General features: G+C 44.6%; 1 protein-coding gene across 1 annotated transcript; it reads left to right on the top strand.

Annotated features, from left to right (window-relative positions):
• The first annotated feature begins 402 nt into the window (after positions 1–402).
• LOC131669521 (zinc finger MYM-type protein 1-like) lies at positions 403–3,146 on the top strand. Its single transcript, XM_058944438.1, has 3 exons — positions 403–721; positions 910–1,040; positions 1,392–3,146. The coding sequence occupies exons 1-3, from the start codon at positions 403–405 to the stop codon at positions 3,144–3,146; spliced, it is 2,205 nt and encodes a 734-aa protein (XP_058800421.1).
• The last annotated feature ends 22,613 nt before the right edge of the window (positions 3,147–25,759 follow it).

Genomic DNA, 25,759 nt, shown 5'->3' with positions numbered 1-25,759 from the left:
ACTTTTACTTGAATTTACTTATTTGAGTAATATGAATTTAAAGTATTAAATGTTTCGCGGGTCAAAACAATCAAGCATCGCGGCGAGATTCTTACACTCCGTTGTTTTGCTTGCCTTTGGAGATGTGTCGATTCGCGGAAAACCCGAGCACGCTTCAACGGGCTAAAAGCTGAAAAAAGCTATACACACTGCATACACAGCAGCACGCTGCACCTAACTGTGGTTATCTTGCTTTTTCTAATTTTAAAGTGTTTCTTTTAATTCGCGTTTTTTTATAGCAAGTCAGAGCGACAAATCTATTATATTTCATTCCGCGAGTACACCTCGTTTACGTTTATTAATAAGTAAGGGGAGTGAGTTTGAGTTTTTCGTTGAACGTGTGGTGCTTGTTTTTCGAACAAAATGCCGAGCAGACAGTATTTAAGTGGCAATAAGAAAAGACAACTTGCGAAAGAAAGAGATGAAAAAATACGCAAACTTCCCAAATTGACAACATTTTTTTCTCCACGTGCGTCGTCATTAGAAGAAAATGACACTTCACAGAAAAATAATGAGAACGAGAACGATGATACTATTTGTGACAAATATGAGGCAGTTGATAAGATTGACCAAGGTGATCCTAATGATGAAATTCAGGATAAAGAAATTAAAGCTGAACCTACTCAAAATGATCACTCAGTGCACGAAGACAATAATTCAACGCTACAGATTAATGTAGCAGGTAAAATTGAGTTTGATTAGTTTTTGTTTTGCAAATTTCGTACGGTGTTTGTGCTTTTAAATGGCGGCATTTTTTTCACTAGATTTATACTGTATGAAATATTCACCGAGTGTTTCTATTTTCATTTCAAAAAATTAGTCCGATATTGTGATTTGTATTATTTGTTGACAAAAGTTATTTTATTTTAGATACAATTGCTATCCATCAAGATCCAGCTTTATGGACACTTAAATTGAATCAAAACAATTTTGAACGCGAAAAGTACTTGGATAAAGGATGCAAGTTTTTTCAAAACAAAAACGATAGTTTCATCAAATCGGTAAGAATTTTCGCTAATCAGAAAAGATATTTTTCGGCTAAATATTTTCAACGTCAATTAACAAATGGCGAAACATGTGATAGAAAATGGCTTTTATACTCTCCATCTTTGGGCACGGTTTTTTGTTTTTTCTGCAAATTATTTTCCAATCAACAAGGAAATACTTTTGTAACGAATGGATTTTCCAAATGGAACAAAACTGAAGAAGGCATTCATTCGCATGAAAATAGCAAGGAACATAATAACTGTATGTTATTATACTTGGATTACAATTTGGCTAACGCTCGCATCGATAAAAAAACCATTGCCCTTATAGAAGCTGACACAAAATATTGGACTCAAATATTAAAGCGCATTGTAGCAGTAATCCGTTTCTTAGTTGAACGAGGATTGCCATTTCGTGGTAAGAATGAAGTCTTTGGTTCTCCAAACAATGGAAACTACCTCGGAATTTTGGAGCTAATAGCTGAGTTTGATTCGACATTGAAAGCACATATTGACACATACGCGCACAAAGGTCGAGGTACGGTGTCTTACTTATCAAAAACAATATGTGAAGAATTTATAAACTTGATGGCTGAGCAGGTAGTACAACACATCAAAAATGAAATTAGTCAAGCCAAGTACTGGGGTCTCGTTATTGATTCAACGCCTGACATTGCGCATGTTGACCAATTCTCCGTTGTTTTTCGTTACTATTTGAACGAGCATGTGTATGAGCGATTTTTTTGCTTTTTGCAAGTAGGCAGCCACAAAGGTATAGATATGAAAAATGCCATTTTAAAACTGCTAGAAGAACATGAAATCAATATAGCAGGTTGTCGTGCTCAAACATATGATAACGCGAGAAACATGTCCGGTCATATTAAAGGACTGCAAGCTTGCTTAAAAGAGCTGAATAAACTAGCTTTTTATGTACCATGCTGTGGGCATTCTTTAAATTTAGTTGGGGAATGCTGCGTTTTCGATTGTACCATAGCTGCTTTATTTTTTCATCTCTTGCAAGGTTTGTACAACTTTTTTACAGCCTCTACATACAGATGGGAAATTCTAGATTCAAAAGTTTCCGATTTATCGGAAACTAGATGGTCATGTAGAGGAGATGCTACAAAAGACTACGTCAATAATTTTGATAAGATCTTGGTTGCTCTAGAAAAAATATCTGAAGATTGCGAACAAAAACCAGTAGCAAGACAAGAGGCTGCTGGACTATTGAAAAGTATGAAAAAGCTTGAAAACGCTATAATGGCAGTGTTATGGAACAAGATATTGAACAGATTTAATGCTACGAGTCAGTACTTGCAAAAAATCAATGTAGATCTTGTATCTGCAAATGCAATGCTGTTATCTCTGATCGTTTTTGTTTCAGATTTGCGTGATGAATTTCCAACAATTGAGGCTGAAGCAAAAGCTCTGAGTGAATCAGTAAACCAAGATTACACAGACGCAAGCAAAAGGCGAATAACACGCAAGTTGGCTGACAAGGATACGCAATCCGAAACTTCAAACGGCTCTGAAAAATTTAGAATTGAAACATTTTATGTTATTTTTGATAGATTAGTCACAGAATTGAAAAAGCGAAGTGAAGCATATAGTTTTATCACAAATTTGTTTGGATTTTTAACTCAGTTGATGAGTATTGATGGCGCAGAATTAGAGAGAAAAGCGAGAGAACTTATAGAAGTGTATCCAGATGATCTAGACGAAGACTTACTAATAGAATTAAGGCAATTTGTACCGCGTGTCAGAACACAAACTGCCGGATTTTTCTCGAATCGCACGTGCGAAAATATCAGAACAAATGATAACACGATCTGTCCTATATTAGTCCTGAATTGGATAGCTGAAAATGGTATGGTACCAATTTTCCCAAATGTGTACGTTGCGTATAGACTACTCGTGACTATTCCTATAGCCAACTGCGAAACTGAGCGATCGTTTTCTGTGTTAAAGCGAATAAAAGATTTGCACAGATCCACTATGCTTCATGACAGACTATCGGCACTGGCTGTTCTCACCATTGAAAAGGAACTACTTAGATCACTTAATTTCGATAAATTAATTGAAGAGTTTGCAAAATCAAGAAGTAGAAGAAAGGCCTTTTAATTAATTTTTTTTTTGTGTAATGTACATAAAAATGATTATATTTTGTTATGTAATACTAATAAAATGGATGCATTGTTTTTACGTATTATGCGATTAGTTTATTTTTTCCTGCCTGAAAGCTTTTTTAGCTTAAATCAGCCGCCTTAAATGGGCCCCGCCGGAATTTTAGCACCAGGCCCCGGAAGGTTTTAATCCGCTACTGCGGACGACGCCGCCGTCGTCGCTGCTGTTGCACCGATCGTCAACGTGCAAACGCCACGACACTTCCGTGCTCCACCGTTCACAGAAAGCAACGTAAAATTATGGTTCTCCTGCGGTAATCCATTGTTTGGACTGTTCTTTGGTTTCAGAAGTGTAGTGGTGTACCCATGTTTCGTCTACAGTTACGAGTCGACGCCAAAAGTCCTCCGGATTACGATATATGCGTGCCAATAGAGCCTCAGAGATGACCACGCGGGTTCGTTTGTTTTCAACGGTGAGCAAACGCGACACCCATCTTGCTGATATTTTTTTCATCCCCAATTTTTCATGCAAAATTGAAATGATATTGAATAATAATAATAATAATAATAATAATAATAATATGAATGCCGGGCTGGTCCAGTGAGTGGTAACACCTCACTGGGCAAATGCTAGCTTCCAACGTCCACGACGTGCCCGGTGGAAACGTTGTCCGTCGCGTCAATGCTCTGAGCAGCAACGCCATAACGGACACGGCCAAGAGGAAGATATGGCTCACAAATGACGCAAAAGATAATGGTATTCTGCCGATGTGTCCAACCATTAATCACTTATACACATACAGACACACACACTACGCAAACACTCACACACAAACGCCTTCTGGCAAACCGGGGAAGTGAATTCTCGGCGACCATATAAACGTGTCTTACCGAAAAGCGAATGGTAGGGGACTTCTATAAATGGAGCCGCCCGAAAGCGAGTGAAGGGGATCTCTCTAAATGGGCTCTCCCCGTGAACGAAGCCCGGTTTTGCCTATGGGCACTTACATACACGCACACACTACAGGGGGGAACACGAAACACACAGGGTAAACATACAGGGGGGGAGACCTCAAGGGCCGTGCGGTTCGTGGAGTCGCGACCACGAGGGACCTTCAGCACAACGGGACTAAACAATAAATATGAATATGCACAATGAAAACACTAATGTACCTCAAGTGGTAACTCCTTCTCAGGAGGAATCCACCCCGGGTTCCAATCGGGTGAAAGCCCCGGTGGCCACGGGTAGCGGCACGGATTTTGAGGACCGTACTTTGTACACAGGAATGGGGAGAAAGACACGAAAAAACGACACGAACCTACTGAACTTACCGAGACGACAGAGGATGGACAGTGTGTCAAGCGGCGGCAGCGGGGTGAGCTACGCCTCTGCCGCTGACAGCCAAGAACCAACGACAGGACGAACACCGACAATAACAAACGATACACGAAACGTGACGGAACTGCTGCGGCTCATACAAGAAACGGCGACGAAAATGGCCAAGGCAGCAAACATACAAAAGAACATGAACATGACAGTGAAGACGGGAATTAAGACAATTCTTGAGACTGTGGACATCGCGCTGCACAAGCGATCGGACACAGTTTCGGAAAGACGTTTCCAAGACAACAACAATACAGACAGGACAGCGGCGAATAACGAAGAAACGCCACGGACGAAACGAAAACGTTCGCCGGTTGGAACCACGCCGGAGCCCTCACAAAAGAGGCCACCGACGATCGAACCGACCAAGGACTGGCAAATGGTAACACGAAAACGATCAGACAAGACAAAAAAGAAAACGGACATAAAGAATCGGCCTGACAGAGGGGGACCGGCCCACCGGAAAAGGGGTCTGGCTATCCTAATCAGGCCGGTCACGGACGCGACGTACTCTGACATAGTACGGAAAATACGGACGACGATCGACCCGAAGGAGAGCCACGTGCAGGTGACAACCCTGAGGAAGACGAAGAACGGCTTATGTCTTCTGAAGCTACAGGTAGACGCAGACAAGCCGGACGGACGTGAGATGTTTGGACGACAGATCCAAGACACGATCGGGGAAGCGGGCAGTGTCAGGGCCGTGACCTCCAAGGTCTAATTGGAGATCATGGATCTGGACTGCGTTGCGACTCTGAAAGACGTGACGGACGCGCTTAGACGAGAGACGGGACGAGACATGGACTTTCGAGTCCACATTTTCGGTCCAAACCGCGCTGAGCAGTATATGGCGGTCTGCGAATTAGAATCGCGGGAAGCCGATGCATTGCTTCGGCATGGTCGGATCGGAATTGGCTGGGTGCATTGCCGCGTTCGGAAACGACTGACGGTGACAAAATGTTACAGATGCCTTGGCTTCAGCCATGTAAAAGCTGAATGCACAGGCAAGGACAGGACGAAATGCTGCCGCAAGTGCGGCACATCCGGACACTACGCGACGGAATGCCAAAACAAGTCGGTCTGCCTACTGTGCTCCGAGGCCGGGCACGGCGACGTCGCCCACCTCGCCGGAGGCGGCAGGTGTACCGTGTTCCGGGCCGTGCTGGAGGAGTGCAGCGGCCGGATCAGAGGACGGACAAAATAATTCAGGGAAACCTGAATCGAAGTAGGACTGCAGACATGCTCCTACCTTAGATGGCCGACGAATATGACGCGGACATCCTGATTCTGAGTGAACCATACAGGAGAAGGACGACCCAGACAAACATTACAAACGAGACAGAGACCACTGCTATCTGGGTACGGGGCGGCACCCAATCTAGAGTCTCCAATCGCGGTGTCGGGGACGACTACGTCTGGGTCACAGTTGGCGCTGTCACTTATGTCAGCGTCTACCTGACACCCAACTACACCGCGATGGAGTTCGAAAGGAAGGTGGCACTCCTAAAAGACGGGATCAGGGACCTGCCCGGGATGTCATCGTTGCGGGGGATTTTAACGCGAGGGCGACCGAGTGGGGAATGAACGAAACGAATCGACGCGGACGACTACTGCTGGAAATGGCCGCAAGACTCGATCTAGCAGTGGTAAATACGGGACATACGCCGACGTATAGACGGCCAGGTGTTGGTGACTCCCCGACTGTCTTGTGTATCCCCGACGTCACGATGACATCGGACAGAATTCTTCCACGGCTGAGAGGATGGCGGGTGATCGAAGACTACACAGCCAGCGATCACCAATACATTGTCTTTGAAGTGGTGGGTCGGACGGGAACGAGACGAACGAGAACCCATCAACCCCCGCGGTGGAACCTACGTAAACTCGACGGACGAAAATTTTCGAAAGAGCTAATGGCTCCACCGTCTCCAGGGGAGAGAATTCCCCCAGAACTGACGAGCCGGCAAAGAGCGGAAAGACTGACAAACGAGACAGCCAAATTAATAGACAGCTTGTGCAGAGGCACAATGTCGAAACGTCGACAGATACAACAAAGACAACCACAATATTGGTGGACGAACGAAATAGCCGAGTTACGCAGGATATGCCTGACAAATCGGCGACGAATGACAAGGGCAGGGGGCGGACCCGAAATGGAAAACCTTCAGGCCGCGGACAAGACAACACGAAAGACGCTGACGCGAGCAATACAAGACAGTAAGACGCGATGCTGGAGGAAGCTCTGCGAGGAGGTGAACGAGGATCCCTGGGGAACCGGCTACAAGATTGTGACCGGGAAAGTAGGGGCCCGAGTCTCACCGGAACTTAAAGATGCCGAAACAGCAGGACGGATTGTTGACTGATTGTTTCCGACGCACCCGATTAGGACAAACGTGATGGATGGCGTGGACGCACAAATGCCCCCCGCTTTTGCCGCTGAGGAGCTCATCAGAGCAACGAATGCGATGAAGACGGGTAAGGCACCGGGACCGGACGGAGTACCATTCGAGATCCTCCGGCTTGTGGCTCGTCTACGGCCGGAGATACTCCTCGACCTGTACAACACGTGTTTGATGACAGGAACATTCAACAACCGGTGGAAAGTGGTAAGGCTCGTTCTTATCCCAAAAGGTAGGGGTGATCCTGGCACGCCTTCGGCTTACCGACCGTTGAGTTTACTTGACACGACTGGTAAATTCCTTGAACAGCTACTGAGACCGAGACTGATGGATGCGATACAGACCGGAGGAGGTTTATCAGATTTGCAGTTCGGCTTCAAGACCCCCTTTTTTTCGTATCAAGAGTTAAAAATGTGATGTTCGTATCACTTATAAATAAAATAATTCGAACTCTCGTATCTAGCTAATGAGTAAGAATTTGTTTCCAATAATTTTACTCTACTTGTCAATAAAATAGATAGATAAATCAAATGTAATCAATAAGTAAATCAAATATATATAAATGAGTACAATATTTCGAGGAAAGTCAGACAATGCCCTAGTTTCTTTTGGTGCGAATTGTCCCATAAGCAGAGCTAAAGTCTCTCTTTGATAGGATATCATTCGGCCCAAGTTTCTTATAGCGCGAGATGTTCTATAAGTCGAGCTTAAATTATAAGGAAGGAACAGTCTTGCTCAGTTAATCACAATGAGAGAAAGAACTTAGGTATAATCCAAGTTTATTCAGACTCATGCGCTCACCTTGCAAGGCTAGAAGTGAATGCTAGCCTGTGCAAAGGTGGGCCTATTTATACACAGATTTTCCCGCTTATTTTTGCAGGAGAGATGTCATCGAAAATTCGAGAGAGATTCGCGAATTCTGAGAAATAAGTTTTCTTAATTTACAAGTAAATAACCATTAATATTAAGTTTTTAACACATGTAAACTTTACAGAATTTGTTATTTGTTGATTTTATACAATATACAATTATCGCCAATAGTGTCGTCAAAAGTTATTAACTAATAAAGTTATTTAACGTGATATTACAATATTTATAATAGAAAATTATTAATTTTTTATATAACTTGCAACGATTGCCGAAAATCGTAGGACTCGCGCGAGGTAATAAGCGGCTAAGCGAGGTGAGCCGCGTTCGGTTCGCGAGAGAGAGAGAGCGCGTAAGGGGCAATGACCGGGAGGGGAGGCTCCGAGCGCTAGTATGACTGTGCTACTCAGTCAGTTCGTGCGCCTAACCTCCGTTTTTCCGAGCCGTTCTAGCCTGTGTTTTCCTGGTGACATAGCGAACGTGAGTGAGGGTGCGTTAGCAGCAGCAATAGCGGCAGCAGCAGCAATAGCGGCAGCAGCAGCAATATCGGCGGCAGCCCTAGCAGCAACAGCAGCATTAGCAACAGCAGCAACAACTACAGCAGCAATAGTTGTTGAGGCGGTGCAGCAAGCAGCGGAGCAGCTTATTATCAACTTGTTGTTCGGATACGCTTGGCCACCGTATCCACATCGTCCTTGCGGTAGGTGCACCTTCCCTTCTCTTGTTAATTTTGGCGTGCGAATCCGCGCAGCGAGCGCGAAGAATTTGTTTATTGCGTGCGAGCAGGTAGTTCGCGGTAATCGCGGTTTTTTCTCTCTCTCTCAAATAGCGTGTCTTGTCATTCACGCGTGCGTGCGTAAGACTCTCGGCCAATTCCCCGTGTAATTTGCTTGATTTAATAAATCATCCCTTGGTTCTGTTTAAACGAGTTTCCGTTATTGTGTTCTTTCCTTTGTCCGGAGGTCGCGCCTATATTTGTTTACATTTCGTTCGAATTCGCCGGTAGTGTAGCACGGAACTCGCTGAGATCGGTAGAGGCGAATCGGTAACAGCGTTTCCATCGGCGGCCGCACGAGCGCTACTAGCAAGGAGCGACAGCGCCGCCAAGTGGCGAGTTGGGGGAACCCAACTCGGAACAGTGAAGAGACTCTGCGCAGGCGCACTCCGAGGCAAGGTAGGTTCTGTGCTCTAAGCACATAGATAACAAGGCGTCGTTTAGTCACATTTAAAGGTACGTTTGCGTGATTTTAGACTAAATGGCAGCCTGTTACATGGCGCCCAACTAATTTAGGACTCACACACGGGGGAAATTATACGAAAAGAGAGAGCAACGTGCGCGAGAGAGAGACGTTTGCGCGCGTGCGTAATAAGGTGCGAGCGGGTAAAGTAACGCGTGGCTCGTTCGGTACGTGCTCTGCGGTAGGGGAAAGACGCCTCTCCGACCCAATAACAACTGCTTTTGTGAGCCGAGAGCACACTAACCCTAGGGGTCGAAGAGACGTCCGGAGTCGCTCTAACTTAAATATAAAAGGTGACTAATTGTATTTTGGGTTAACCTTTTGCTTTTTAAGTGTTTTATTACACATTAAAGTAATTAAGTGGGGGTTAGTCACCGAGCGACAGTACCAGCGGAGCGCGCAATTAGGGTGTGTGTAGGGTTAGATTAACTAACCCGGTGGAGCTAACAAACAGTTAGTCTCCACCTATAGGCAGGTAGTTGCGAAGCGGAAGTTCGTACTTCCATAGAGTACGCGATACCTGCACACACCCACAAGCCACGCGTATAGTTGCCTTGCAATTAAAGGCGTAACTAGGTAGTTGGCGATAAAAATCGCAACACCCCGCTCGCGCCTTGGGCGATAGGAGGCGGTAGTGGTCGAATAGGGAAACTAACCTCAACCGTCACCTGCGCCCCAGCGTAAGCGTCATGGAGGAAACCGCCGACGCGATAACCCGGTGGGCTTCGGAACTGCCTTCGACACAGCTGGACAGATACCTGACGCAACTGGAGTTGCGCACAGATGGTCCTAAGCTGATGCAGGCAGTCCGATTAGCATATTGGTTGCTAGGCGAGTATATCGACCTAGACTTCCAAGGAGCGGCGCTGGATAGGGAGGCCACACAACGCAGGCGTCGGAGCCGAGAGAGGTGGCTGGAGTCCAGGCGACAAGAGCTAGAAGCAGCTGATGCGGAGGATCTTGTCGCACACCCACTCATGCTGTTGTATAGGGATGAGGTGGTGGAGGCCAACCTGACGCGGACTCTCGCAGTCTATGACAACTTTGAAGACGAGGGTCAGAGCGAGAAGGAGGAGCGAGAGCCCGCAGAGGAAGGGGGGACCGGCGAGGTCAAGGGGCCCACGGAGGGGGTCGGTAGTGAGCACAAGGGCTCCACCGGATCGCCGGACAGGCGAAGAGCCCGACGCTTCGAAAATGAGGAGCTACAGCCTCAAGAAGAAGAAGAGGAACGGTGCGTAACTGAACGATTGAAAGAAGAAATCGAGCGCAACCGAGTCGGGATCAACCGCATACTGGAGATGTTAGAAAGACACGACCAGGTATGCGCACGGTGGAGCGACCAGGTGACCGCTCTGCAGGTGGAGGTCCAGCAGTTGAGAAACAGGGACCCCACCAATCGACGAACAGTCATACCAGAGCGGCCCCGGAGGACCGTGGACTTCCAATCCACGTATACGTGCCACTACGACCCAAGGGTACCAGGTAGTACCCCGGAGCCCCAGCGACCGACCCCTGGCGAACCTCGAGAGGCTCCCCAAAGGCAGGTGCCTCCAAGGACGGAACAGCCACCGAGAAGAGGACCAAGAGACTCCGACACTGAAGAAGGGCAGATGATCCCGGAAGGATCCGCCTGGTACGACGCCAATGCGGCGTCGGGGTACTACGCGACTCGGGACGCGGGTAGGATTGTGAGAGGATGGAAGCTGCGATACTCTGGCACGGCTTCAGAGTGCGTAGACACCTTCTTATCGAGATTAGAAGATCTACGCGCGGGTTCTGGGCTAACAGACGGCGAAATCTTGTGCTCGGTATCAGAGCTCCTCGAAGGCGTTCCGAGGACCTGGTACGAGCTTAACAAGCTTAAGTGGAGGAATTACGCCGACTTCGTGGCAGGCGCTCGACGTTGGTTTGGGTCGAGCGAACTTCAGCAACAAAGGTTGCTGCAAGAGTCCCAAGCCCTGTACCAGGAGAAAGGAGAGCTGGTACGAGAATATGCCTGCCACCTCCTCTTCATGTTAGCCCAGTTGCGTCCGCCGTTACCAGAGCAGAGGCAGTTAGATTTGCTGTATGCAAATCTCCTACCCGCCATCCGGATGCAGCTGCGGAGGAATGCGTTTTCCAACGTGGACGAATTTCACGCCCGGGCGACCGAAATCGAAACCGCTTTGCGGGACGACGAGCGCCCGAGGACCAGGTTGGAGCCAACGTCCACGTTGTACCCCGAGCACATGGGGGTGTCTGCCAAGGCACCACCGCCCCGGGCAGGACCCCGTACGGCGGCCATGTCCAACAAGACTCGGGGTAGGGATCAGCGGCAACCCGAGTCGCCGGTTAAAACCCCAGCCAAGAGACCCGAGGACCGGCCCACAATCGCTGCAACGCAGGTAACAGACCCCATCGAGGATCTGACGTCGCAGATTGCGACCCTGCGGCGCGATATGGACCGGTACTTTAAGGAGAGGAAGGCTAACTCTCCCAGGCGGCCGAGGGGTCGACCACAAGAGAAGGGGAGGAATAAAACCCCTCCAGGGTCTCCTGGCCAGCGACGAGAGGGTCAGCGGAGAAAAATAGATTACTCCCAACCCATCAAGTGCTCGTCTTGTGGCAAACTGGGCTTTACCAGAAGGTACTGCCCGGATTGCAACAAGGGAAACGGGCAGGGAAGCGGAGGACGGAGGTCCCCTCCGTGTCCCCAGTAAAGGTGACCTCTCGTCGCAGGTCGTTTGAACGTGGCAGGGGCCCGTCAACGACCTCAGGGTTCAGGGAGATCTCGACAGGGGTATCGGACCCCACGAGACCCGGCAGTGCGGTGGCGTTGGAAGCGGCAGCGACCGAACAGATGCCTGATCTGGGTAACCGGGCATTTTGTATCCTCGAAGGGTACGGAGGCCGGATTCAGGTGGTGGAGCAGGGGTTTGAGTGGGCCGGAGAGGAGACCACCGGACCCAAAAGCTCCAGGAGACCACCTGACGCTCCGGAGGATACGCCGGCGACCCAGACACCTGCGGGTGAGAGCACGTCTATGCGAGTAGCGGCTGCTCAAGGCAAGAAGAGCCGTGAAAGCCTCCCGTCCGCAGAGGGGAGAGAGACGACGAAAGCTCCCCGCAGGTACAGACCCGAGGATGAGACCAGATGGTGGCTTCAGGTGGGGATAGGGGCCTATAAGTTAAGGGCACTCTACGACACCGGGGCCTCATCGACAGTAATGGGTCAACTCGGGCTTAGGCTGGCATCGGACATGGGACTGGGCCTGGACGTCACGCGAGCGGGAGAAGCGAAGCTCGCCGACGGTCGCCCATGTCCCATCTTGGGTCATGTGATTTTCCCCTTCACGGTAGGGGGAATCACAAAAAACGTAAGGGTCGCTATAACGCCACTGCTGTCTGATGACTGCTACGTCGGCGCGAATTTCGTGAGGGAATTCAGCGCCAACCTGAACCCTGACACGGACCAGCTGTACTTGGCGAAAGCCAAAGTGGCGGTACCGTTGGAAGTGGCAAGCGTCACTGGTACGTCGTGCCTCGCACCCGTAGGCCTGGTAGAAGCCACGGAAGCACAGCGTCAAGAAGTGGCTAGCCTCGTCGATGGATTAATTCCAGACGGAGGCGAGTGTTTAGGCTGTGCTGTGGGGGTCGAGCATGAGATAGATATCGGAGACGCTCGACCCTGTAAACAGAAATACTACCCGGTCTCCGACAGGGTGCGAGACGAAATGCACGCGCTGGTTAAGGCCATGCTGGACAACGACGTCATTGAACCAGCAACCAGCGGGTGGTCAAGTCCAGTGGTGATGGTTAAGAAGGCAGACGGCAAATATCGGTTCTGCGTAAATTACCAGAAGGTAAACGCAGTAACCAAGCCGGACGCCTACCCATTACCCTTCATGAGCGACATCCTGCGAAGGATCAGGGATGCAAAGTTCATCTCGACACTGGACTTGAGTAGCGCGTACCACCAGATACCTCTTAAAAAGGAGTCGCGCCCCATTACGGCGTTCACAGTCCCCGGCCTAGGGCATTTTCAGTTTAAGAGAATGCCCTTCGGATTGTCTTACGCCGGCGCGACCTTCCAGAGGTTGATGGACAGAGTGATTGGCCCGGATTTAGATCCTTTCGCTTTTGCGTACCTCGACGACGTGATTATTATCTCGCCGTCTTTTGAGGAGCATAAGCGACACCTGGGATTGGTTTTACAACGAATACTGGGTGCGGGCCTCACTGTGAATAAGACCAAAAGCCACTTCTGTAAGTCGGAAGTCAAGTACCTGGGGGTCCTAGTGAACCGTGAAGGGGTAAGGCCAGATCCAGAGAAGATCAAGCCCATTATGGAGTACCCAGTACCACGGACGATCAAACAGGTGAAGCGATTCATGACGCAATGGTCTCGGCACCGATCTTGCAGTCGCCAGATCCCAACGCGCAGTTAGTGTTACAAACAGACGCGAGCGATAGCGGGATAGGCGCGGTATTGACGCAAGAAGTCGATGGACAGGAGCGCGTAATTGAGTACGCCAGTCGCTCCTTGAACAACGCGGAGAGGAACTATACAGTCTCCGAACGAGAGTGCCTGGCAGTAGTATGGGCTATCGGGAAGTTCCGGCCTTATGTTGAGGGGCACCACTTCAAAGTCATCACCGATCATAGTTGCCTTAAGTGGCTCCACAGTATGAGGAATCCTACAGGAAGGCTAGCGCGTTGGGCGTTAGCACTACAAGGACACGTGTTCGATATAGAGTATCGAAAAGGAGACCTCAACGTGGTGCCAGACGCTTTATCTAGGGCCTATGAGGAGGGGGTGGTAGAAGTGGGTGCCATGACTCATCAGCCGGAAACTGCCGATGCCTGGTACCTTCAGAGATACAGGGAGGTATGCCAGGACCCACATTCTCAGCCTACCTGGAAGGTAGTGGGTGGGAGACTGTACCATTACCATCCGTCTGAGGAGAGCGAAGGATCCATCGACAACGAGGAAGCCTGGAAGCTAGTGGTTCCTGCCGAGAAGAGGCATCAAGTACTCGAGGAGGTGCACGATGCGCCAGCAGCGGGACACCAGGGGAGAGAACGAACGTTCTCCCGGGCTAGGCGCCTGTATTTCTGGCCAAAGATGTACGATCAGGTCAGAGAGTACGTGAGGAGTTGCCCGGTATGTCAGCAGTGCAAGGCGGAGCAGAGGCCGCCTTGCGGGCTGATGGGTCGTCGAGAGGTCTCGCGACCCTGGCAGGTGGTGGCCAGTGACATCACTGACCCTTTCCCAAAGAGCTCGAGAGGGTTCGAGTATATTTTGGTCTTTTTAGACCTATTCACTCGGTGGGTGGAGTGCGTACCCATACGTAAGGCCAACGGAAGGACCATCGTACGGGAATTGCACGAGAGGGTGGTGACCAGGTTTGGGGCGCCAGAGATTTTTCTTTCGGACAATGGGACCGAATTTAAAAATCAAGAGGTCGATGCCTACCTGTCGAGGAACGGCATCCGGCGCGCCCTTACCCCAGTTTACCACCCGCAGGCAAACCCCACAGAGCGAATGAACAAAACCCTCAAGGCCATGCTCATATCGTACGTGGAGCGCGACCATAAGAGCTGGGACGAGCACCTGCCAGAGTTCAACTTCGCATTGAACTCGGCAACTCACAGCGCGACAGGGTACAGCCCGGCCATGCTAGTCTTCGGCAGACAGCCCACTCCTCCCTCGACCTTTAGGAGGGCCCAGGATCAGTTGGCCCGAGAAGCTTCCGAGGGCCAAGAACTGACCGAATGGGGCGACCACATGCGCCAGTTACCCAATTTGTGGGAACGTGCTGGCTCTAAGTCCAGGGAGGAGGCGGCCCGTCAGGCGGTCTACTACAACCGGAGGAGACGGCCGGCCGACTTTAGGGTTGGGGACTGGGTGTGGAAGCGGAACCGCATCTTGTCTTCCGCAGCTCAGGGCGTTTCGGCGAAGTTGGCACCGAAGTATGCTGGTCCCTACGTGATTCTGGAGGTATGCGGAACGAATACCTACCGCCTAGGTAACCAGCAGGAAGAGTTGCCCGAGCTGATCCACGCCAAGGACCTCAAGCCCTATTTCGGCCCATACTCTGATGAGGACGACGAGGAACCAGGAGGCGGGGACTCAGCACCGTTGGATGAAGAGGAGGGCGTAGGCGACCCACCAGCGAAGATCGAGGAATCCAGCGAGGATCCGATATGCGAGCGCGTCGCGAATGCAGCCCCCTCGATCGAGCGTGAGAAACCCGCGGTGGCTCCTGAGGTACCCATCGAGGCGCCGGTTAAGCGTGGCCGAGGAAGGCCGCGCAAGAACCCCGCGTGCGAACCTCGAGAACCAGGTGGAGACGACCTGGATGGCAATGCGGTAAGGGGAAGGGGCAGACCACGTAGAACCGCTCAGCACGTGCGGAAGGTGGTACTGCCAGCTACCCCCGCAAATGGGCCATGTTCGCGAGGAAAGCGCCGGGGACCGGGGCGTCCTCGTAGACAATAGCGCCGAGCGTCATACGGCGACGGGTAGGTTAAGGGCTGAACCTGAGAAATCCCTTGACCCCACTTCTTCTCTTTTTCAGATGGAGAGGAAGCTGGTCATCAGCGAGGAGGCCCTCGAGACGGCCACCCAGCTGCTGCTCGACCTGGGATTGGGCCCGGGCGCCGATCGGCTGATCGGCGACCTTCGTAGGTTCGTCCGGGCCCAGGTCGAGGCGGCCGCTCGAGAGGGCCGATCGCGCCAGCGGGTGGATGACTTCCTCCGGGAAGGGATGAGGGCCCAAACCTCTAGGCCCGTGACCCGGGAAGCATCCACCCAGACCGACGGTCCATCCGAAGAGGGCCGTCGGTCTCAGTCCACGACGGACCAGGGTGTGCAGACCCAAGGGTCGAGTGCGACAACAGTAGAGAGCTCGACCCAGTGCCCCGGGCCAAGGGAGGCCTGCGGCCAACAGCACTGAGTCTGCACCCACCCACGAGTCCCCCAGCAGGTAGGTCTCGAAAACACCTGGAGGCACGTGAGGTTGGGCCTCCAGGAGCTCGAGAACGCCTGGGAATTCGTCGGGGAACTCCAGCGCCAGGTACACGCACACCTGGGGAAGTTCCTTGACTTCCGAGGCGCCCAGGAGATGCTGGGGGAGTGGGCTCCGGTAGTCCGGCGGCAGAGGGCCTACGGTGAGGCCCTCCTGCGCGTTGACCGGGGGTTGGAGTCCCCAGAGGCCGCGGGCCCGCCGGCAGTGTTGCCACCGGCGGCCCCGACAAGTAGGGATGCGGCCAGGACTCCGGCCAAGCCCCCGACCAAGACCCAACCCAAGAAGGTCTCGGGGGCCCCCGGTGCCGGGCAGGAATTCGTGGTCCGCGTGGACGGGTCGGTTTCCGACCCTACCGTGGTGGTGCGAACCGAGGGGGGACGCACATCCGCCACGGTGGGCGGCGTTACATTCATCGCCGCCCCGGCGTCAGCAGCCACGCCGCCCCAACAACCATCGGGAAGCCAGGGCCATGGGGCGGAGCCCAGCCTCGTTAGGCGACCGGGAAGAGGCTGCTACATCTGCGGCCATCCCGGGATCACGACCACGTCGAAGTGCCCCAACAAGTCGGAGCACTGGTACTATCCAAGACATAAGGCGCCAGGGGGCTCCGGCAGATGACGTGGGGGGGTGGTGGCCCGGGATGGGCAAATAAAGCGTATTATTGAGAATAGGATGTGTTGGTTTCTCTCCTTTCCCAATCCTATCCTTGAGGTCGCGAGTCGGTTGGGTAGTTCGATCCGGTAGTTCGAAGCTAGGAGGGGGCTGCAACGATTGCCGAAAATCGTAGGACTCGCGCGAGGTAATAAGCGGCTAAGCGAGGTGAGCCGCGTTCGGTTCGCGAGAGAGAGAGAGCGCGTAAGGGGCAATGACCGGGAGGGGAGGCTCCGAGCGCTAGTATGACTGTGCTACTCAGTCAGTTCGTGCGCCTAACCTCCGTTTTTCCGAGCCGTTCTAGCCTGTGTTTTCCTGGTGACATAGCGAACGTGAGTGAGGGTGCGTTAGCAGCAGCAATAGCGGCAGCAGCAGCAATAGCGGCAGCAGCAGCAATATCGGCGGCAGCCCTAGCAGCAACAGCAGCATTAGCAACAGCAGCAACAACTACAGCAGCAATAGTTGTTGAGGCGGTGCAGCAAGCAGCGGAGCAGCTTATTATCAACTTGTTGTTCGGATACGCTTGGCCACCGTATCCACATCGTCCTTGCGGTAGGTGCACCTTCCCTTCTCTTGTTAATTTTGGCGTGCGAATCCGCGCAGCGAGCGCGAAGAATTTGTTTATTGCGTGCGAACAGGTAGTTCGCGGTAATCGCGGTTTTTTCTCTCTCTCTCAAATAGCGTGTCTTGTCATTCACGCGTGCGTGCGTAAGACTCTCGGCCAATTCCCCGTGTAATTTGCTTGATTTATTAAATCTTCCTTTGTTTCTGTTTAAACGAGTTTCCGTTATTGTGTTCTTTCCTTTGTCCGGAGGTCGCGCCTATATTTGTTTACATTTCGTTCGAATTCGCCGGTAGTGTAGCACGGAGCTCGCTGAGATCGGTAGAGGCGAATCGGTAACAGCGTTTCCATCGGCGGCCGCACGAGCGCTACTAGCAAGGAGCGACAGCGCCGCCAAGTGGCGAGTTGGGGGAACCCAACTCGGAACAGTGAAGAGACTCTGCGCAGGCGCACTCCGAGGCAAGGTAGGTTCTGTGCTCTAAGCACATAGATAACAAGGCGTCGTTTAGTCACATTTAAAGGTACGTTTGCGTGATTTTAGACTAAATGGCAGCCTGTTACAAACTTTATAGTTGATTAATTTTGGAAGTATTCTCTAAAAATAAATATTTAAATTAGTTAATAACATATGAATTATGACTAATTTTTCATATTTGTAACGGTATTTCTAATCTTATAATGCAATTATTAGATTAATTATCTAAGATTTCTAAATTATAAAGTTGTCATTATCAAGTATAAACTTAATACTTTCGTTTTATATACAGCTTATTATTTAAATAAATTATGGATTGTTTATTTGCTAATAACAGTTATTATTCAGCTGTTATTAATGAAACCAATTCTTACTCATGTTCTATACTTATTCACTTTGCCTATGGATTATTTACATTTTTCTAATAATTCATATTTTTAGCGTAATAAATAAATTAACTTTGCATATTGATATTCATTATTAGTCAATAATTAAATACAATTTGTGTTATTATATTCTGAATCTACGTACTAAAATCTATATAATAAATGCTTTGTTATATTAAAATTATCTCTAATTAACATATTTTTCTTAATAACAAAAATCATTATATCTATATCTATTACTTCGTGACGTCACGCTGTTTATTTTGATTCGACTCTTATTTGTATACAATCGCGTAAACAGTGAGGTAGCGCCGCTTAATGTATTAATTTGAATAAACAGATAGATACGTTAGACTAGTTGCAGTAATTCAGTGATTTAATAAATAGCTCATAAATAGGACCGTTACATAGCCCCCTCTTGAGACTAAATGATTTCTGATAAGAAGTCTCACGAATGAGTTCCTTATGAGCTTTTTATTAATATTTTTGTTTGTTTGTTTATTTTTTATATCTTTTCTATTTATTTTTTTTTTATTACATTTATAATAAAAATTTTCCAGGTGTTGGAGGTCGCTCTGGTTGTGTTGATGAAATTGATTCTTTTATTTCCTTGATTTTCTCCTCTGTCTTGGTGATCTTTACAGCCAACTTTTTTATTCTCCTCTGTATCCTACGCTTCTGCTTTCTCGAAATTGTTGGTGAGGATGTTGAGGGCGTCGGGGTAGAAGAACGTGGCACATTAGAAGGTAGAAAGGTGATGACAGATTGTTTTTTCTTTTCCGCCTTTGCCATCCAAACTGGTTTGGATGGTGTCTGAGTGCTTTTGCACAGAGACCAAGGCACCATGTTTTGAGATGGTACAAAAGGTCTGACTGATGGTGCTGGAATATAGTGCTTTAGGTCAGACCTATTGGTCTGAGTGCTTTCACTCTTTCCTACCATCTTTCCAGATCGTTAGCTTACTCTCTCCAGTGTTTACATATATCAGATTAATATGCAAATTTGCTTGGAGAGAGAATGTATCCCCTATTGGCTAAATTTGGTACGGCTTTAATAGAGAATTATGAAATACACCTCTATCTTTACCATTTTTATATTTCAATAAATATGTATCTAATCCGATTATAGATTTTATCATGTACGGACCTTCATATAAGTTTAAGAATTTTTTAATAATTTCTTCTTCTTTATTACTTATATTTTGACTCCGTAATAATACATAGTCATTAACTTTATATTGATAATGACGTATATTTTTATTAACATTATTTGCACGTTTTATAAGTTTATTGTGCATTTTTTTCTTGATATCTTCTATTTGATTATAATTTGTTGGTACCTCTGTTTTGATATCAGGTATCCATCGATGCCAAAATCTATCTAGTTTTATATGGAGGTGAGCTTCTATAGGAGTTATTTCAATTATTTCATGATACACACAATTCATTATTTGTTCTATTTTGGGAATTAATGGAGCCCAACCTTTATGATTATCGTTTGCATATGCTCTTAAAAATCTTCCCAGTTCTCTATGAATTCTTTTCACGATATTGCTTTAAGGATGACGAATACTAGAAAATATTAATTTTATGTTATTAGCTAAAAGCTTTTCTTTCCATGCCTTAGCTGTGAACTGTGTTCTATGGTCACATATGATTGCTAATGGTTTACCATAATTTGGTATATAATGTTTAAATATCTTTTTTATAGTAGTATATGTAGTTGATCTTTTTATAGGATACATAACTACAAATTTACTAAAACAATCTATTGTAGTTAAAATGTATTTGACTCCTCCTCGTGAAGTTGGCAATGGTCCATAAAAATGTATAGATAATAGATCATTTGGTTTTTTAACTAATATAGGCTGCATTATGAATGATATCTTCTTCGTATAATATTTTGTGCGTTGACAGAGATCGCAACGATTTATAGTTTTAGCTACTTTCTTGCGAAGCTTGTAGATATAAAAATTTTCTTGTAACATTTTTGTAATTTTTCTAGATACAATATGACCATATACTTCATGTATTTTTTGGATCAATTCTTGAACAATTATTTCTGGCAATAATAATTTATTATTAATTTTGTCTTTTTTATATACTAAATTGTTATAAACTATATATCTATGATTAAAGTTTTCTTTATTCCTTAAGTTTTGTATAAGACTATCATTTTGTTGTAATAACTCCATATTCTTGAAATATTTCATTAAATCTCGTGAAGGTTTTTTAATCAACATAGCCATCTGAACTTCATCCGCATCGTTATCACTGCAGTCTGTGATATGTCTAGATAGAAAGTCAGCGGCTTTATTCTTATTTCCTGGTAGATACCCATACGTAATGTTATAGTCTTGAAGAAACAAGCAGCATCTTACTAATCTCGCATTCGTAAATTTACAAGTTGTTAAGAATTTCAACGCTTCGTGATCAGTACGAATAATTATTTCTTTCGCACCTCTTAGATACGTTTCTAATTTTAAACATGACCAAGCTACAGCTAATAGTTCTTTTTCAGTAGTAAAGTAATTTAATTCTGCTCCTTTTAGAATTCTAGATATAAATGTTATAACTTCTTCATCACCTTCATTATTTAATTATGAGAAAGCAGCGGCTATAGTATGATAACTGGCATTAGTTGTTAATATGTAAGGTTTATTAGGATCAGGAAATTTTAAAGTAATTGTATCAATAAATATTTTTTTCACGTTATTAAAGGCTGTTTCATGCTCAGGTAACCATTGATAGCCTTTACTCTGTTGCAATAAATTCATTAAAGGTATACATATTTCAGCATAATTTTTTGCAAATTTTGTATAGAAATTTAACAAATCCAAGGAAGCTTTGCAAAGTTTTTCAAATTTTTTGGAGCTTTGTAATTTTGAATTATTTCTAATTTACTTTTTTGAGCTTTTATACCTTGTGGAGTAATAATATGTCCTAAAAATTCAATTTCTTGTTGAACTAATTTAGACTTTGAAAATGTCAATGTATAATTATCTCTTTGACAACATATAAATAACGTTCGTAAATGATAAATATGTTCATTGAAGGTTTTAGAAATACATAGTATATCATCCACAAATGGTATAATGAATTGTTTTAAATCGCCAATTGACAGATTTAAAGCTCTTACTAAAGCTGCTGTACTAGTACATGTACCGAAAGGAACTATATTAAATTCGTAGGTATTACCCTCAATAATAAATGCTGTGTATTTTTTACTTTCTTCATCGAGAGGAATTTGCCAAAAACTACTTGTCAAATCAAAACTAGAAATAAACTTTACTCCGAAACAATGTTGAAAAATATCATCCATATGTAGTGGGGCTTCATAATCTTTAACTAATTTTTTAACTAATTTGGATTAATACCTAAGTTCTTTCTCTCATTGTGATTAACTAAGCAAGACTATCCTTTCCTTATAATTTGGGCTCGACTTATAGAACATCTCGCGCTATAAGAAACTTGGGCCGAATTATATCCTATCAAAGAAAGACTTTAGCTCTGCTTATGGGACAATTCGCACCATAAGAAACTAGGGCATTGTCTGACTTTCCTCGATATATTGCAATTACTTATATATATTTGATTTACTTATTAATTATATTTGATTCATTTATCTATTTTCTTAATAATTAGAGTAAAATCATCGGAAACAAATTCTTACTCATTAGCTAGTTTACGAGTTCGAATTATTTTATTTATAAGTGATACGAACATCACATTTGGCGACCGTGACAGGACTCTTGTTACGTTAGTTAGTGTTAAGTATTTGTTATTTATTTTATATTAGTTTGTAATTTAATTGTAAATTTTTATTTTATTATGCCGAAAAGAAACAAACATATGCGAGCAATACTATGTAAAAATGCGTCACTGGAAAAAGAAATAAGAGAACTGCGTACATTGTATATGGAACTTGCGGAATCGTTTGTTAATTTAGGTAACAATTACAAAAAGAACATGAGATTATTTGATACAAGTTTGAGAAATATGAGCTCTGATTTGAATCATTTGGCTGACACCGTAGAACATATATTAGTATCTAGACCTAAATTGTAGGGCGTTGTTTAGGCGCATAAATTGTATTATTATTTATAATAAATTTGATTACTACGATATATAATTTGAATTTGTTCAATTATTTGTCAAATCCTATATGTTGTTAAAATCAATTGATTAATGTCATCCATATATCATTTATTATTGGTGTTGAATTAGTTATATACTTTCGATTTTTTTTAAATTGATATTACAATGTCAAACGAAAAACGTTCAATGTATAATTCTACTGAATGTGCTCCCGAAACAATTCTTAACGAACTTAGTGAATCACTAATTGGTGAAGAATTGACCGTGCAACAAAAAAGAACGCACGAATGGGAAAGAGCTGTAGTAGATGAATTAAAAACATTTCATACTGATCAGTTTAAATTACAAAATGATTTTAAAACAATTTGTGAAACTATTAACAATTTAAGTAATAAAGTTGATAGATTAACGAATAAAATGGTTGAACAAGATCAAATAATTAAGAGTTTAGAATCAAATTTAGAAAAGTCAAATGAAATTATTTTTATTTTAAAAGATAGATGTGAAGATAATTTTAATGATATTATTCGAGCGAAGAATAATGTTACTATGGAAATGAATGAAACATTTTCAGTACTTCGTGAGAATATTGATAAAATTAAGAATAATGAACAAAATAGATCAATTGTTAATGAAACTATTATTGAAACCATTAAGCAACCTGCTTTAACGTGTCCAGTTTTTGACGATAGTTATAAATATCGACCAGTAAAGTATTTAAATGATCTCAAACGTTATTTGCAAGCAAGTAATTACAATACTGCTCAATTGTTATGTTTGTTATCTCAATCTATGACGGGAGTAAATTCTTCTTGGTATGACTTAGTACAGCGTGAAATTAGAAATTTTGAAGATTTTGAAATGTTATTTAAAGAGAAATTTTGGAACGCTGAAATACGTAGAAATATTACTCGCGAAATAGAATTTGGAAAATATTTTGGTGGAAAATTATCACGTTATAATTATGCTATACGTAAAATTAATTTAGCTTTTGATATAAATGAAAATCTAGATGAAGAAGAATTAATAGATAAATTATCTCGACATTTTGATAGAGATGTACGTTTATTAGTTCAAGCTAGACATATAAAAAAGATATCAGAATTTATTAAAGTTTTATCTTCTTTGGATAATGATGATTATATTAGTTCACGTCATGTTCAAAAAGATAACGGCGGAGAACAACAAATTAATAGCATAACAATTGAAAATAGTAAGTCGAATAATAAGAATAATAAAGCTAATAAAAATAAGAATATTGCAAAACCGATTTTACAAGATGTACCTAGTACTTCCTCGGGAAACGAGTAAATGTTGCTTCTCGGAAATCGGATAAATGCAAAAGCTTGCAACGAGTTGCAACAATAAAATCAAGTAACGATTTATTATCAAAAGAATTACTAACTATTTTTGAAGATCCTAGACATGAAATTAACGGTGAATTATCAAATAACGATAATAGCAATGGGGGCAGAATTTGTCCTGAAATATTTCTTTTATTAGAAAACATTCCAGTAAAAGCTCTACTTGATTCGGGTAGTGAAGTTTCTGCTATTTCAGAAGTATTTTACAATCAAAACTTAAGTAATTTTAAAGATAAACCTACTCTTCCGATTAGTGGACACATTATTAAGGTAGCTACAGGCCAAAAATCGGTGAGATTGAAAAAGCAAATTTATTTGAATGTAAAATGGGGTAGTAAATACATTGATATTATCTTCGTAATTATTCCTAGATTAATAAAAGATTGTATTATCGGTTATGATATTATGAAAAATATAAAGCTCAAACTTGACACATTTAAAGTGCAAATTTATTTTGAAATTAATAATACTTTGGAAAACATGAAATATAACGATGCATTTATAGATGAAAGTACATATCAAAGCTTAACTATTCAGTATGATACTGTCTCGGATTTTGGGGATGACATACCATCACTCATTGATCTAACTCGTAATGAAATAGATGCAGGCATCACAAATGATGATTCTAAAAATCTAACTCGAGGGGAAATTAATGAGAAAGTTGATGAAAGCTCTAACCTTACCGATGCTCAAAAAAATGAAATAGCTTCGCTTGTGTACGAGTTTAGAGATGTATTTCGTAAAAAATTAGGTTTATTGAAAGTATATACTCATAAATTGATTTTAAAAGATAAAGAGCCATATTTCTCAAAACAGTATCCTATACCGTTAAATTATCAAGAAAATGTTCGAATTGCAATCAAAGAAATGCTAAGAGACGGCGTTATTCGTCGATCAATTAGTAATTATATTAATCCAATTGTTATAAGCATTAAAAAAGACGGATCAGTGCGATTTTGTTTAGATGCTCGAAAATTAAATAAAAAATTAGTTAAAGATTATGAAGCCCCACTACATATGGATGATATTTTTCAACATTGTTTCGGAGTAAAGCTTATTTCTAGTTTTGATTTGACAGGTAGTTTTTGGCAGATTCCTCTTGATGAAGAAAGTAAAAAATATACAGCATTTATTATCGAGGGCAATACCTACGAATTTAATGTAGTTCCTTTCGGTACATGTACTAGCACTGCAGCTTTAGTGAGAGCTTTAAATTTGTCAATTGGCGATTTAAAACAATTCATTATACCATTTGTGGATGATATACTATGTATTTCTAAAACCTTCAATGAACATATTTATCATTTACGAACGTTATTTACATGTTGTCGTAGAGATAATTATACATTGAAATTTTCAAAGTCTAAATTAGTTCAAGAAGAAATTGAATTTTTGGGACATATTATTACTCCACAAGGTATAAAAGCTCAAAAAAGTAAATTAGAAATAATTCAAAATTATAAAGCTCCAAAAAATTTGAAAAGCTTGCAAAGCTTTCTTGGTTTTGTTAATTTCTATACAAAATTTGCAAAAATTATGCTGAAATATGTAGTGTAACAGGCTGCCGTTTAGTCTATAATCCTTCAAACGTACCTTTAATTGCGACTATACGACGCCTTGTTATCTCTGTGCTCAAGGCACAGTAACCTACCTTGCCTCGAAGTGCGCCTGCGCAGAGTCTCTTTACCGTTCCGAGTTGGGTTCCCCCAACTCACCGCTTGGCGGCGCTGTCGCCCCTTGCTAGTAGCGCTCGAGCGGCCGCCGCTGAAACCTAAGTTGAAGATCCGCGTCTACCTGCACTCGCACGGTTCGTGCAACGCAACCGGCGAATTCGAAACGAACGTAAACACTGAAAATAAACACGGGCGCGACCTCCGGACAAAGGAAAGACACAATAACGACTCTTTGATTCGTTAGAAACGATAAAAATGCACTTTATTACTGCAATTAACCTACACGGGGAATTGGCCGAGAGACTTACGCACGCACGCGTGAATGACAACACACGCTGATCGAGAGAGAGAGAAAAAACCGCGATTACCGCGAACTACCTGCTCGCACGCAATAAATAAATTCTCCTCGCGCACGCTGCGCGGGATCGCTCGCAATTTTACAACAATTAACAGGGGAAAGAAGGTGCACCTACCGCGATATCGATGAGGATACGGTGGCCAAC

The sequence above is a fragment of the Phymastichus coffea genome, unplaced genomic scaffold (assembly GCF_024137745.1).
Source record: "Phymastichus coffea isolate CEN01 unplaced genomic scaffold, Cenicafe_Pcof_1.1 PCOF00094, whole genome shotgun sequence".
Taxonomy (NCBI): Eukaryota; Metazoa; Arthropoda; class Insecta; order Hymenoptera; family Eulophidae; genus Phymastichus; species Phymastichus coffea.
This window is presented reverse-complemented; position numbering and strand designations above follow the sequence as displayed.

Coding starts and splice junctions, on each gene's coding strand:
- LOC131669521 (XM_058944438.1), top strand. CDS start 403: ATGCCGAGCAGACAGTATTTAAGTGGCAATAAGAAAAGACAACTTGCG. Junction 722..909: donor GCTACAGATTAATGTAGCAG/GTAAAATTGAGT, acceptor ATTTTATTTTAG/ATACAATTGCTATCCATCAA. Junction 1,041..1,391: donor ACGATAGTTTCATCAAATCG/GTAAGAATTTTC, acceptor CAAATATTAAAG/CGCATTGTAGCAGTAATCCG.